General features: G+C 41.4%; 1 protein-coding gene across 3 annotated transcripts in view; it reads right to left on the reverse strand.

The window, feature by feature from the left end:
- The window catches only part of nhsl1b (NHS-like 1b), an 88,520-nt gene that overhangs the window by 43,145 nt on the left and 30,676 nt on the right, over window positions 1-14,699 (reverse strand). Inside the window, exon 1 of one of the 3 annotated variants that reach the window (XM_029496247.1) lies at window positions 8,452-8,929. The exons of 1 other annotated variant lie outside the window; for it this stretch is intronic. In XM_029496247.1, the coding sequence (XP_029352107.1) occupies window positions 8,452-8,695 (244 nt within the window). In that variant the 5' untranslated portion in view covers window positions 8,696-8,929. Of the gene's footprint in view, window positions 1-1,294; window positions 1,534-8,451; window positions 8,930-14,699 lie in introns of those variants that run through there. One more of the 3 variants, XM_029496249.1, reaches the window with a different exon arrangement.

Here is a 14,699-nt window from a genome sequence, read left to right on the forward strand (position 1 = left end):
AATTATAAATGACTTGAAACAAAATTTAATTTCCTCCTCAGCACAAATCCCACATCTGGTTCTACCCATATTCCAAGTCTGACCAGAGTCACATAGTGTGGAAACTGTGTAACTGACAGCATGAGTTACTGCGTACAGCTGATGAACTGGGACACTGCCATAAGTGGTTACAGTATTGACTTTATATTACCTCATTTCTCGTAGCTGTAAATCCACAGGCTTCAGATAGAGAAAATACTGTGGTTTCACAATAAGAATGATTCCCTCATCTCTGAGATTAGAGCAGTTTGGACCTTTTGGTAAGTTACAGCTCAGCACCATTTTTTTAGCTGTGAGGACGGCGTTATCGCATATTTTTTTACTTAGAAATTCAAATTTTTCAAGGGTTAGGTTATTTCCTGAATTTCTTTTGTGCTCCATCTAACGTTGGATGACTTCCTGACCATTGAAGCAGAAAACTAGGCCAAGTTACAAGATGGAGAGCTATCGTTTAAAACAACATAAAGACCCTGACCCACCTACACCCACAATAAATTTACTAACAATTTCATGGAGGACTTTCTAATATAAGACTGCAGTAATTTCATTATCTATGTATTGTGCACAACCTGATCAATGTTGCTGTAGATCACAAATTGGAAGATGAGGCTTTTGCTCATATAAAACAAAAAAGAGCTTCAAGGAACATCACACACACACACACACACACACACACACACACACACACACACACAACACAAAAACACTAAAAGTAAAAGAAGAACCAGTTTTCCCATATCACACTGGTCGGTCAAGTAATGTCCAGCACATGGCTCTACTCTGCAGGACAGCAGCCCAGCAACTGCTGCTCCGCCAGCTGTTACTGTGGACAACACGCAAGTACACACATCACTCATCTCCGCTATAATGCACGCAAATTCGGAGCAACTGTGGCAAGTTACATTTTAAGGTTTCACTACTGGTATCTTTTAATGTTTCCCCCCCAAGCGTTAAAAGAGTAACTGGTAAGACGAGTGATTAAAGCAAATAAAGAAAAAAGAAGAGGTAGGATTAAAGTCAGGGAACCTAAGTGAGTCACAGACTCAAAGAACAAAGGAAAAATGATTAAAGAGTGAAAGAAGGAGGGTTTCCTCTACTAAAGAAAAACACATGAAGACGGATATTGATAAAAGGAAGATCCTGTGACAAAGGTTACTTTCCACACAAGAGGGCAAAGATGGAGTTTAACTTTTCTTTGTCTGAGAAAGAATGGGAGAAAACTCTAAGACCACTGCAGACACAGTCACACACCTACCTTTTAGACAGAACATGGCTTTTGTCTTAATTCCCCATTTCTCCACGAGAAGAATGAGCACAGCTTTCTTCCTTTTTTTCTTTCCTGACTTTCTTCTTTCTTGCCCTTCTTTCCTCTGCCTCCCCTCTGCTTCTTTCCCTACGCCGCTCGGTCAAAGTGTTCACACACGGACATACAGATCCTGACACATACACTCCTCTCTCCCGTTGCCTCACTCACCATCTCCCTCCCTCATAGTATCCCCGTGCGCACATATCCACACATGCACATGCTCTGAGTGGCAGATAGCCAACTTCTACACTGCAGGAAACTGCATCGTGACCCCCCCAACTCTTGCTTCCCCCCTCTCTCTCTCTCTCTCTCTCTCTCTCTCTATTCCTGTATCTCTGAATATCTCTTTACCACAATGACCCCCCCCCCCCAACTTGTTCATGTCTCCGCCCCATCTGTGCTAAGAGATAGAAAACTAGCTAAAACTCTTAAAGCTTCTGTCACCCATAAACTTCTTCATTGATCTCCTTTTTGCAGACGCAAAAGCTTTCATACAGATGAATACAAATTTGAAATAAGACCGATGCGATTATTAATACAGTGAAAAATAAAAACTAAATCACACAAAGACACACAGAAGAGTGTGAGCCTTGTCAAGGATTGTGATTGCAGAGAATCTGGGCAGTCAGCAGTTCAGAGTGAGGCAGGGGGGCCCAGCTTGAGGCCGATCCATTGTGTGCTGATCAAATATAATCGCTTTAATCCCCACAATTCAACTGTTTGTTATCAGAAACAGCTACAAGCTTGGCACATCCCAAACCCTAAATGATGCCCACTCAGAAGAGTCCCGGGGATGGGAGACAGAAATACCAACTCAATCACAGACTGTGCAAACACTGTCCAGTGAAAACACTCTTTACCTTGCACTGTGCAGCTGCTGCTTATGCCAAGTATGACATTACCATAGGTGATCGACCATACAGTGAGTACATTTGTGTGCGAATATATAGTATGTCTATTGAGGTACAAACGTGTGTTATGGACATTTTTTTCCTACCTTAGTAAAGCTTCCAGGCTACGAGGTCCCTGCCTCAACCTGATTTATGTACGTGTGTCTAATTGTGACTGTGTGAGCTCCTTCATAAAAGTATGAAGACACCAGCGTGGAAATAATCAGTAATTAAAAATGTACACAAAGCGCTGAAAAAACCCAACAAACCAGAAGATAAAGTCTGACTTCATCAAATCTCCACCTTAATTGTCTGTGGCTTCACCAAAATGGCTTTCATTTTAACCCTCGTCATAAATCCCCCTGGCACCACTTTGAGAGCTGCCTGTTTACTGCGCTCACGAGGTTAAGGTGGTAAAACAGAGACGAGGATTTCCTTCCCTGTTCTAAACCAATCAAATAAAGACTATCTGCAGTGTAATTATTCTTTATGTTACACTTGGTAAGTACCAATTTTAGCCTCTCTTTTTGAACAAAATGATCTATATGTGAAAATCTGGCAGGATTTCCCAGATTGTGGAGTTAAAAGTGAAGACTTTTAACTCCCAATTTCCTAACCGGGGAAGTCAAAGCAACCAACAAATCCATAAACAAAGACTATGGTGAGATGAGAATTTTTTCTTTCTTTTTTCTGCTTTTTTAAAGTCTTTCCTTCTTTTTCTTGCAGAATATTTGACATCTAAAAGATACCTAAAATCATGCTTTGGTTTTGCTGGCCTGGTTGGTGAGGGTTACAAACAGCTGTTTTGTTGTAAGGGTTAGCAAGCTAAAAAAAAGTCCTGGAATTTGCTAATCTTGATTTATTATATTTTAGTTTGTAATGTTGGTTTTGTTAATGTTGAATCCTGGTTGTAACTATTGGCTCTGGTCTGACATTTAATTTTCCTTCCTTTGGTTCAAGCTGCGATGTCTGAAGTCACCACAGCGATCAGGACGTGACAGCATTCTGCTGGTTTTATGGTCGTCACAAACTGTAGAATATAAAGACTATTCAGAGGAATTCCAGCTGACCACTGTTATTCTCCAAAATGCAGTCTTTATCTTCAGAAAAAACACTATCATTGGGCTGAATCATAACCGCCGCTGCATATTAGACGCACAGACAACAGAAACTTATCTTAAATTGTACTGCATATCACATTCAGTGCAGCACGACACATGACATGTTGTGACTGTGTGCAGTGAGCTCTGCATCTGTGCACGATAAGACACGCTCAGATAACGACTAGTATAGCAAACATAATGCTTCCGCAGCAGTGAGACATGGAATGACACAGAACAAAAAAAATCTGGCCCCGTCAGGTTTTTCATTTAAAACAGATTGGCTGAATAAGATCACTTCCATTCACATGACATCATCCAGTACTTGTGCTGAGGCAGATTATAAGATGTCGCCTCTGAATGACTGTGCGGCTTGTTTTCGGACAACATCAGTACATCCTATCAACATAAGCCCAGGAACTCTGATATCCTGTCCTTCCCTTTTCACATTCATGTGTTACATTTCATAATAGAAAGGTAATAGGATACAGACAGTATGAAACAGAGATGGGTGGTGCAAGTCAGAGATTAAGATTTTAGAGGAAAATAAGAGGTAATGCGATTTAATTCGGGCTAAAACTGAACTGCAATGTGAAGCAGGCTTTATTGGGATTTTTTTAGCATGGAGTAAGTCTGATCTGGGATCAACTAAAGAGAGACAAACAGGAGGTTATATAGGTCAAAGACAAAAAGATGGGACTTACCTGAAGGTAACAACGTCAGTGTCAGCACATAAGAGAGAGGGGAAAGACAGGTGATAAGAAACAGGTTAAAATCATGAGAATAACAAATTTTGAATATTTTTCCAATAAGATTGCACGTACATGGATGTTATATGTAAGCATATGTTTCTGTGTACAGTACACGAGTGTGTGCGTCTGGGCCGTGGGCCACATCACCAGATTTCCATGTCCGTCTCTTAATGAGGCCTTGCTGGTTTATACATCACATCTTCCCCCCCTACGGCGAATTATCATCTGCTAATCTGGATTTGCACATGCACTACACAATGATGATGATGGGTGTGTTTCTGTGTGTGTTCTGAAAATGTGCTGAGCTATATCTGGGAAAAAAAAAAAAAATAAACCAAATAAAATCTGTTACTCAAAAATTCAGTCTCATGAATCCTCTCAAATTTCACTAAGCATCCCACACGGACAAGCAGGTCCAACGAGATCCTTCCATAAATTCCTAAACAAGTCATTAATGGCATTTTATAATATCAGACACCCAACGCTTGTGTGCCAAGGTATGCTTAATATTTAGGTCAATAAGATGTTGCCCTAAATGTGTGAAAATGACAGTATTGAAACACTGTAGATACAAAAATAAAAAACAGGCAGATAGCACATAAAATACTAAATCTGTCAGTCTCCCAACTTTCATTTTAACATTGTGTATTCATTTTTGCCAACATGGAACGGAGTCACTGAGTTCACTTTGCTTAATGGCTTGCTGTACACATCCTATAAACACTATGTAAGAAGCTGTACAGTAATCACATACAGCCCAGTTTCAAAGCTGCTCTACAATCCAGACAAGGATTCAGATCAGGTCTTAAAAGTAAAAAAAAAGAAAAAGAAAAAGAGACTTGGAGACCCTCAGGAGTCTGTCGGGGCACTGACTGTTGGATCTGCCCCTTTACATGGTCTTTGTGTGCAGCCATCACGTCCAGTAAATGATTGATTGAGACACACACAGCCACTTAGGGGTGATCAATGGAGCTTACTGAAGGGATGAACTAGATGTTTCTGTCTCTGTCGATGAGAGTGTTGAAGAACGACAGGAGAGGAAGAGAGACAGAGAGAAGGTATAAATTCAAATTGCAGGACAGATAATACAATCACCTATTTGTCAGCATAACTAAACCGTCGCCACTTACACATTTCTGGCCTCATGATCAGAGATGACACAGTGGGAGTCCCAACTGCACAGTGTCTCCTAAATCTAAGCAGGTCTTTGAGTATGATGTAACTATTCAGAGATGTCAGTACGCAAATTAAAGCCACTTCATTTGTGGATGTGCTGTTGATGGGCACCATTGCCCCATAATGCATTACACAGTTGAAACTGAGAGGCTTCTCACAGCTGGAATAAATAAATCAAGTTGCGGATGATGGTGGTTCCAGGAACTTCTCATAAAACGTAAAATACGTGTTACATCTTTGGAAAAACCATTGCTGTCTCTCTGTTAAGATTAATTGACAGTGGTGTTCCAAAACTGTCCCAGTCATGGCACACTATTGTCAAACAACTCGCACCACAAAGGAAATGGAGGCGCTAACCAGCAGCTGCAAAAAGGTAAAAATATATTCTGAAATGGTGGCTGTACAGCTCAGCAGGAATCTGCTAAGGCAAACAAACAAATAAAAACTTTCTCTTGGCTGCAGTTTTCTAAAGATTTCAGCTCATACGGAAAAAACACAACACGACAAAAATCACTTTGTTTACAGCTGTAGTTTGGTGTGGTGGGAAATTGCTACACTGAATTTAGTTTGTATCAGTGTGAAAGCAAGCAACAGAGACTCATTGTACATGATTTAGTTATTTTCAAAGCTTCCTGCAACCATTTTAATTGCAGATGTAAGTGAATACTTGTATTTATTGTATTTTTCTTAAGCCACAAAGATAAACCATTTCGTTGCTTTTCTTTGTCTTACATGATAGTAAATTCAACATCTTTGGGTTTGTGATTACTGGAAGGACAGAGCAAACTATTTTAAGTTGTCACCTTTGACATTTTCAAGGTCTTATTATAGATCAATGTGTTAATCTATAAATTGAAGAAGTTAGCAGCTTGTTTACCAAAAAGCTTTTGAAGCAATCTCTTGCACATGATTGGTCCAGAGTTGTCCTAGTAGGAAGGTCAATCTACACCACGCCAGGATACGCTCACTCGCACGCCCGTTACCTCGGCAACCAGAGCAAACACCCAACCAGTCAAGCTGGGGGCTGCGTCAAAATTGTAGGTTTTGGAGCCGCAGGTTCTCATTTTCAGGCTATATTTACACATAGGCACGATACGCGGCTGCCCATGTGTCTTGTAATGGGTCCTGGCAGGCGTGTGGGAGCAGGATCCAGATGTTATAAATACTGCAGGTTGATCTGAAGAAGTATTCTTATGAGATGTTTCCTCTGCGTGGTATGCATTCAAACAGGACCGTATATATTTGAGCATGTGTGTGCTTCGGATGGAATAGTTTTATACTGACCTGTCTGTGACACTGTCTACAGCCTAGAATCAACTATAAAAAGAATATAGACTGTGTGTATGATGGAGAAAGAGAGGGAGAGTAGGAATGTGAGGCAGCAAGAAGCGTAGTAGATCAGCGAAACAAGAACAGCCCAACTTTACAGTCGTCTTCTGCTGGTTTAAATACCTTTTAAAAAGACTTCATTTCTTGCTCTATCATGGTAAACTGGAAATGACTGGTTTGGATCTGCCTCCTGACTCCACATACCAGATATGAGACTACTATCAGGCTAACAAATGATCACCAATAATGTAATGAGGTGAACTCCCGCAGCCATGGGTTTAAGGATGACATTTTTATCTTTGCTCTGCAGCAGCTTCTGTCCTTTTGACTTTGAAAAACATGCCAAGACCTCAAACCATTACAGTTATGTGAAGCTGTGAGCTGTTTTAGGAAAAGGCAGGTTCAGAGGTGGTCGAGGGACTACGAGCAACAGCAACGGCAGCCATGTCACTGTGAGGCAATAAAACAGTAATGTACGCCTAGATTACACATTACTTCACATATTTTAAGTTAGGCTACATGAAGCAATAGATGGATTTTAGATCTGTATTTATTTATGGTCAAATCAATAAGTTTTAAATAACACTCACATAAGACTAAGGCGGAAGATGCTCCGTTTGTTGAGTTATTTAACCCCATGTAGTGCAGTGTGGGCATCGAGGTGGGGCTGGCTTCGATACGAAAATAAATGGTCCAATGATGTGTTTTCCAGCAGCGTAGGAGTTTTTCATGCTATTTGGCCATCTGACAAGCTGCTCTGATGAAGCACACTGACAGGTTTAGATTGAGTCGGATTTTTGAACACTCATATGCAAACACGGAGTCTGATGCAGGACTAAAAGCTAAATAATGAATTTGTGCTAGAGGATTTTTGTCATGACTAATCATGGCAAAGAAAACAGGTGTTAGTGTAGACAGTCTGCAAATACTGTTCAATGCTGAAACTGAAAGCATGCATGCACACAACTAGCTATGCTATGATATCAGAATACTCCGAGTTATCTAATTTTAATATCCAACTACGTGTCTCAGTCTTTGTGGAGTCCAGTTCATAGACAGCAGCATTGTGGGTCAGAGTATTTGTATCTTTTTCCATCTCAGGTAAAGGTCTGGCTACAGTTACAACCATTGTCACCAAAACCTTATTGAAACTGCTGAGCAAATACACACATGCATGTACACACACACGACCACACAACAAATTAACTTATCAATAAGTAATGAGCCTAATCCAGAAATACAACACCCCTGACCTGCTAAGTATAAATGGTTTTCTTACCTCGGCAGGATGGCCTCCAAATATAAACTCAACATGTTGAGAAGAGTTTTTTGAAAATTATTGTTCTACACTGTTATTATCTGGACTGAGTAAGGATTTATAGAAGCCTCCTCACATTACTACACACTCACACAAATACGCCCTTTCCCTGGCACCAAACCTTGCACTCACATCGCCACCAGCCTGTGACATCACCCGTTCCTGTGACATCAACTGCTTCCGGACTGACACATAATTGTTTACCTATCCCAGACACAAAGTGCCCTTTGACCTGCTAACAGTCCCACTGACTGTGCACACCTCCCACCCACTCCCTATGTGAACCAGGAAGTGTCAGGAACATGGGGATGGAGAACAAGGGGCCATAAAAACACAGTGACCCACTTCTTGCTTTGCTCGTGCGAGTAAACAAGTCATTTAGTGGCTTCCTGGTGGAGATTCAGAACAAGAATGCATTGAGATCAACGCATTGTGTGAAATTATGATGCTGCTAAACAAAAAGTATCATGTGGGTCTGCATTTAGAATAACAACAGAATAAAGAACAGCTTGCGCCATCATCCCTTTCCTTCAACCCTCACCTATTTTGTGCTGAGGCTGGTACACCCAATCATCATCATCGTCTTCATCTCCGTCTGCAGCGTGAAGGTGGGAATGTGAGAGAGAGCACGCACGGCGGTTGTGGACAGCATGGAGCTCATTCTGGCTGTGGAAGATGCGTCTGCTCTGATGGGAGAGAGTGGACACGCTGAGCCAGCTGAGAGCCCGGGACAGGCCTGCTGGTTTCTCCTTCCGAAAGGACGCAGACCTCCTGTCCCCTCTCATCCTTGCTCAGATTAGAGCGAGTTCAAAATGGAAAGATGTCTTTAAAAACAAGCTTTAATCTGGAAAAAATAATCCTCCGACGTAGATCCTTAGTTTGGTCAATAGATTTTCCGCTCCAAGTCCAAATCTTTAGATTCCAAACATTTCAGGATGCAGATCTGCACACATGCACAAATTTTTCAAATTTTTACATATTCAATTTGTTCCATGAGGAAGTTCAGAAATAACCGAGTTTTCTTTAACTTTGCTTTCACAGTTCTACATTGTGACTCTGACGCAGGCAGTATCAACTTCCTGCTTCTCTCTCCTTCAATTTCATCTGTCATGGACCAAAAGCCAGACTAAATCATCTCCTTCCCTTTCTTTTCTTCCTTTGTGCTTAAAGACTCCGGGCGTGATTCCCAAACCCAAAGGAGCAATTAGGCAATCCAGCAATCTGGAAAATCACTGCCCCCCTGCCGCACACACTTGCATGAGCACACTCACTGTTGGTTGTGTTATCCCTCGGTGGTGCATGGCAGGGTGGAGAGAGGTTTCCAAATTGCATTAAGATACTTTTGAATCTGACCAGCGGTTGTTGTTTACAACCATGTGCGTTCTTGAGTGTTGTTATCTCACACACTATCTGACATGCACTGTCTTAGCAGCAGGCCTGACCAGGAGAAGAAGAGGTTACGCCGTCTTAAGTCTATTCCCAGCTTGATGAAGTTACATGCATACTCACACATGGGCATAAACACATGTGAAATCCTCCCGCCACAAGTTCAAAATAGATCCTCTGTAGAATGTGTTTAAGTGTGCAGTGGCAAAGACGATGCCGTGGTCTCGGGGCTTCCAGAGAATGTCATTGGTGGTGAAGAACAGGCACATCAAGTAAAATGATATTGTAAAAAAAAAAAAAAAAAAAAGTCCAGGTGGTTCTTCCCAGCTGTCTGGATCTGGGTCGCCAATCAGCTGATGAGCACAGGCGATAAAGCAAGAATCAGTGAAGGGAGCCCACACCTGCCACTCAAGACGCCCAAGTGACGCACACAAAAGGCTGATAAAGTGAAGAATGTTTTGCGTGAGGAATCCCTGATTCCCGCTCTTGGTTTTTTCCTCAGAATGTGACTTCAAGAGTTGACTATGTGTGTGTTGTGTGTGGACGGTTAGGGTTGCACCAAACCCTAGCAGCCACGGTGCTGAAATACGAGTCAGCCCGTCCCTTCTTCCTTCCTTCGCTCCCTCCCTCTTTCTCTTTTCTGTGATCCCTGAACTTTGCCCCTCCCCTCCATCAGCCATTCCGGCATGGCAACCAGTCTTCTCCTTCCCTCCCTCCCTCGTTGGCTACTGTCGGTCCTCCTTCACACCTTTTTTCTCCCACTTATCCTTTTGTTTACTTTACTCCTTGTCGTCTCTAGTCCATCAGCTGCTTCCTTTTCAGCGATATGAGAATTAATCCAGTCCCTCTGAACATACTTCTGTGGGCTTTGGTCCATGATGACTTTCATCTAAAATAAATTTTTAAAGCAACTTGAAATAAAACAAATGAATAGGGCAACGGATGTAGTCGTAGTGTTCACGGCAACCATTGCATTTCAAGACGGTGTAAAGTGCCAAACATACCATAAGAGTGTTCATAAGAACTCAGAGCATTACTGTAACTTACAGCCTGAGGGCCTGGAAGCAACCGGTTAAGCCACAAATTTAGAAGACCTGAAGACGCCACCGAACATGCAGCAACAGTTGTTTAGCGCTTTCAAAACATTTATGAGAAATACGCTATTAATGTAATTTGCGATCCAACATATAGGTGAGGTATGTTTAAATCACAAAAGAGGCCCCCAGGGGCAAAAACTACATATTTATGTGGCTCTACAAGTATATGGGGGGGGGGGTTCCCACCCAGGTGTAACCGCAGAGGGAGTGTGCGACCACCAAGGGGACAATAAACCAACACTGTGTCTATTTGTGTAACGTAAACACATGTCAAAGCAATCTCATAACCTTCATCAGCTCCTTTACTGATCCTCACATTTTGGATTAATGCAGAGGGCAGAAAAATTAGAGGAAGCAGTTTTGGTTTAAGACTTTGTTTTTAAGCTACACCTCATCATTGTGGATCCAGTAAACTGGTGAAAACTGATCCCAGATTTGTGGCTTGGTTATGTGTAAACTTGAAACCCCATTGCTGCATTTTGTTCTTCCCTTTAGAGAGGACTAACCAATTATACACTTTACTGTTCCCGTCTGTGTATTAAAGGATCAATTAGTTACAAAGGGACGGAATAAAGTATCATCAAAATAAGTGTTTAGAACAACGCAGAGAAAGAAAGATGGCTGTCATGAGGATAATGCTAAACGAATAAGTCAACATGGAGGGCAGCATTGGATAAATACATGACACTAAGAGTCAATTTCGTCTTTTGATTTCCTCTTTTCAGGAAGGAAAAACCGTTTTAGTAGCGTAAACCCCAATGGGATTTGAAAAGTCAAAGGTCATCATCCTGGTTCAACCCCCACCTCATTTCCTTTCTTTGATCACCTCGTTTTCATTCCCTTAAAGCTGCACACAGACACTCAGCAGCAGGGACAACAATCAATATGTTCAACTGGATGTCTGTAGTGGTGTAGTAGACATTTAACAGCTTTGGGTCCTGCTTCTGCTCAGAAGACAATACATCATCAGTATCAGTCACTGGCGGGTTCATCTCTTGTTTTGTCGTATAAGTTTGTTTGAGACTGACAATGAATGTTCACATAAATTAATTGCCACAGAAAACTTGAAAATGCGCCTGCATTGTTCATCATAGTAAAAGACCTATCAAACTGTGAAATTTTGAATAAACTCGTTTTTGCTTCCTTGTAATATATGTTTATATATAACACTTTGCGTTTGAGAGTACTTTACAATGGTACTCTGAAATACCTGTGAGGAGTTGGATTGTTAAGTGTGGTGATGATTAACTGTGTAACAAAGCAGTGCCTAAACAAGCTGTTTTAACTGGCCATTTAGGTCACTAATGTCATTTTGGGATACTTCTCTCACACATGGTAAGGCAGGAGACAGGAGGCAGAGTAAACAGAAGTCCAGACAATGGCAGATAAAACTACTGCACAGTTTCAGCTAAATTATATGAATTAGGAAAAGATTAAAGGTTATTAGAAGATAAATGGGATTCGCACATTCCTGCAGCTAAAAGACAAACAATGTGAAGTTAAATAGCAGATGTATAAGTCTGTGCGACGTTTCTCAAAAAGCTAGCAAGAAGGCACAAAACAGAAACTAAATGATGACGAAGTTGATATACTAAAACGAGAAAGTCCTTCAAACCTACTGATTATCAAGATAACATCTGACTGGATTTAGAAAAACCTAAATCCTATAATTTCACATAAAACAAGAGAGAACTTGCTAAACTGTATAAATTATATCTCCTGCTATATAAACATGACAGCGGTGAGAAGTATCAATTTCATCCCGCAGCACAATGCACATACACACACATTGATATAAGGGCAGCCTGGGTGCCAGGTAACCCAATCAGCCATCAGACGCTGGCAACGCCTGACATCGATACACATTGTTCAAACACAAAAGGGTAAATATAGCAGATAAACAAGCCAACTTGGATGCACACAAAGAAAGTATGATTTAGTTGCATCTTTTTTTTCCTTTCTTCATAACCAAATCCTCCGCTGACTGTGTCTGTAAGAACAGTTTTTTGAGCGGCAATAGAGTCACAGGGCCAGTTAAACACAGGGGTTCAGCTCCGCCACAGAGGAAGGCTTTTATTACACAACACCCAACATTTACTGGGACAGTGCGCATTTCTGAAGCATTTGGAGACAAACTGGACAAAACCTGTTTACAGCGGACAGCTTTTCTTTTAGGAAGCAAAACCTGGTTTCACCAATTTTCTTTCACTGCGACCACAATCCAATTAGGCTCCGCCTCCAGCAAAAGTATGCGCTCCCTCCGACCTCAGCACTCATTTATGTATGTGTGTGTTTACTGCAGGATCTATATTAGGTGCCTTTAGGAGGTGTTAGAGTCTTTACAGGAAGAGGGAGGGAAGAGGGCCTCTGCTCCTTACATAAACGCATGACTGATGTAAACCTGATGTAAACATGCATCTGTGTCTTTGCCTTCATTCATGTTGGTTGTTGTGTTTTTTGTTTGTTTGTTTTTTTAGTCAAAAGGCAACTCAGACAGTAAACACAACCTACAACAATGTGAGCTGCCATCTGAGAGTCCTCATTGATCACATCTAATCAAGAAAACTGCCTCCCTGAGTGTGTGCACTCAATCCTATCTTTACCTTTAACAACACTAAGGTCAATATTATCCGCTGCTGTCACCTTCTGACAAATGCTTGAACTAAAATGCTGTGACTCCTCAACTGTGACCTATTTGAATATCAGGGCTTGGCCTCCACCGGCCACATGTCTACCTCCCTCATTCATTTATCTTGATCTTCAACTCAATCCCCTTTGTTAAAATGCTTCCTGGCACAGAAGTACATCTATTGTTATTTTATCTCTTTCTGCTCTTCGCCGAGCTTATCTTTCATGATAAATCTTCCAAAACCGCTTTAAGGTAAGAAACTCAGAGACCTCACATTGGTTGTCCTGCAGTTGTCTTTGAATACTGACTACATTATTAATAAGAGCAACACTCCCGATCAAAGAACTTCTGGATCATGAGGGTCCTTCACACTGACAGTGTGAGGATTTGAGTTGGGCGAGTATGTGTGTGCGTCTCTCGGTCAACTCACTGAATCAACCACCAGAGTCGCAGCAGGATCCATAGAGCGACCTACTTAAACTGTCACTAAGAATGATGGGAGATGGGAAGGGTGAAGTGAAACTGACCTCAAGATCATTAATGCTGAGTACTGGACTTCTCAATACAATGAATGAGATGTAAAGAGGCCGTCATTAGAAACGCAGAAAACACTCATCCTCTGTAACTCACCCATGATCAAATAACAATCAAAGCTGACAGAGAGTATGAGTGAGTAATCCACATGGTAATGGATAAGGAGGAAAAAATGAGTCACACAGTGTAATATCCATATCACATTTGCTGACAACAATTTGTTACCTCCGAGGGGGCGGGACAGGGAGGGGCCACACTGTCGCCTGGAAATGGCCCTCTGGTGGCGGTGGAAGGAGCTACTGGGAGCCTGCCATTCTCAGCAGTCCGCCAAAATTGAGTTTTTGAAGTTACCCTACAGATCAGTCAGTTGATATCCAACTTCAACTAGAAATGATTTGGTTGTGATTTATTATCCAGTCAAATACATTCCTGTTGTTAATCCAGTGCCGTGTAATGTGCGTTATGTGTTGATTATTATAGTAGGCATCAAGGCAAAACCATTATGGTGAAGCAAAAATGGCCAACAGCCAATTTTTTGAGTCATACTCTGCATTAAAGTTAAATGTATCATTGAGTGTTTTGCAGATAAAATAAAGGGACCCCGATATCTGGACTAAAAATAATAATAAAAAAAAAAACCTCTTTCATTCACACAGTTGTTTCAACATTCTTTGTCAATAATCTCTCAATTATGTCCCTGACAGATTTTCTTCAGCTTTGTTGGTGTGTAATTTCATTTCCCAACCACAAGGAGCCACCGTCACACTGTGCTGTGAGGAAAAAGGGCCCCTGCTGGTCAGTAGAGCTTTGGCTCATTACTAAAACATTAAATGGGCTGGAAAATGTTTTCATCCCCATGCCTATGTTTGTATGTATACATCTAAAAGTTTACTATCAGATTACAGCCAATAAACAACATTATCTCACGGCCTGAGGTTAATAAACTATGTTTGAATATTTATGTCTGTGAGTGTGTGTGTGCTGAAGATTTTAATCTTCAGTGAGGGATAACACTGCCATTTCAAACATTCAAGGCCTAAATATGGCCTCTGTGGAACAGCCCCTTTGAGGACACACACACACACACAGCCTCTTTGAGTTCTTGACAGCAGCTAAATTGGTCCAGACCCCTGTAGTCAAGTC

Source organism: Echeneis naucrates, chromosome 24 (genome assembly GCF_900963305.1).
Source record: "Echeneis naucrates chromosome 24, fEcheNa1.1, whole genome shotgun sequence".
Taxonomy (NCBI): Eukaryota; Metazoa; Chordata; class Actinopteri; order Carangiformes; family Echeneidae; genus Echeneis; species Echeneis naucrates.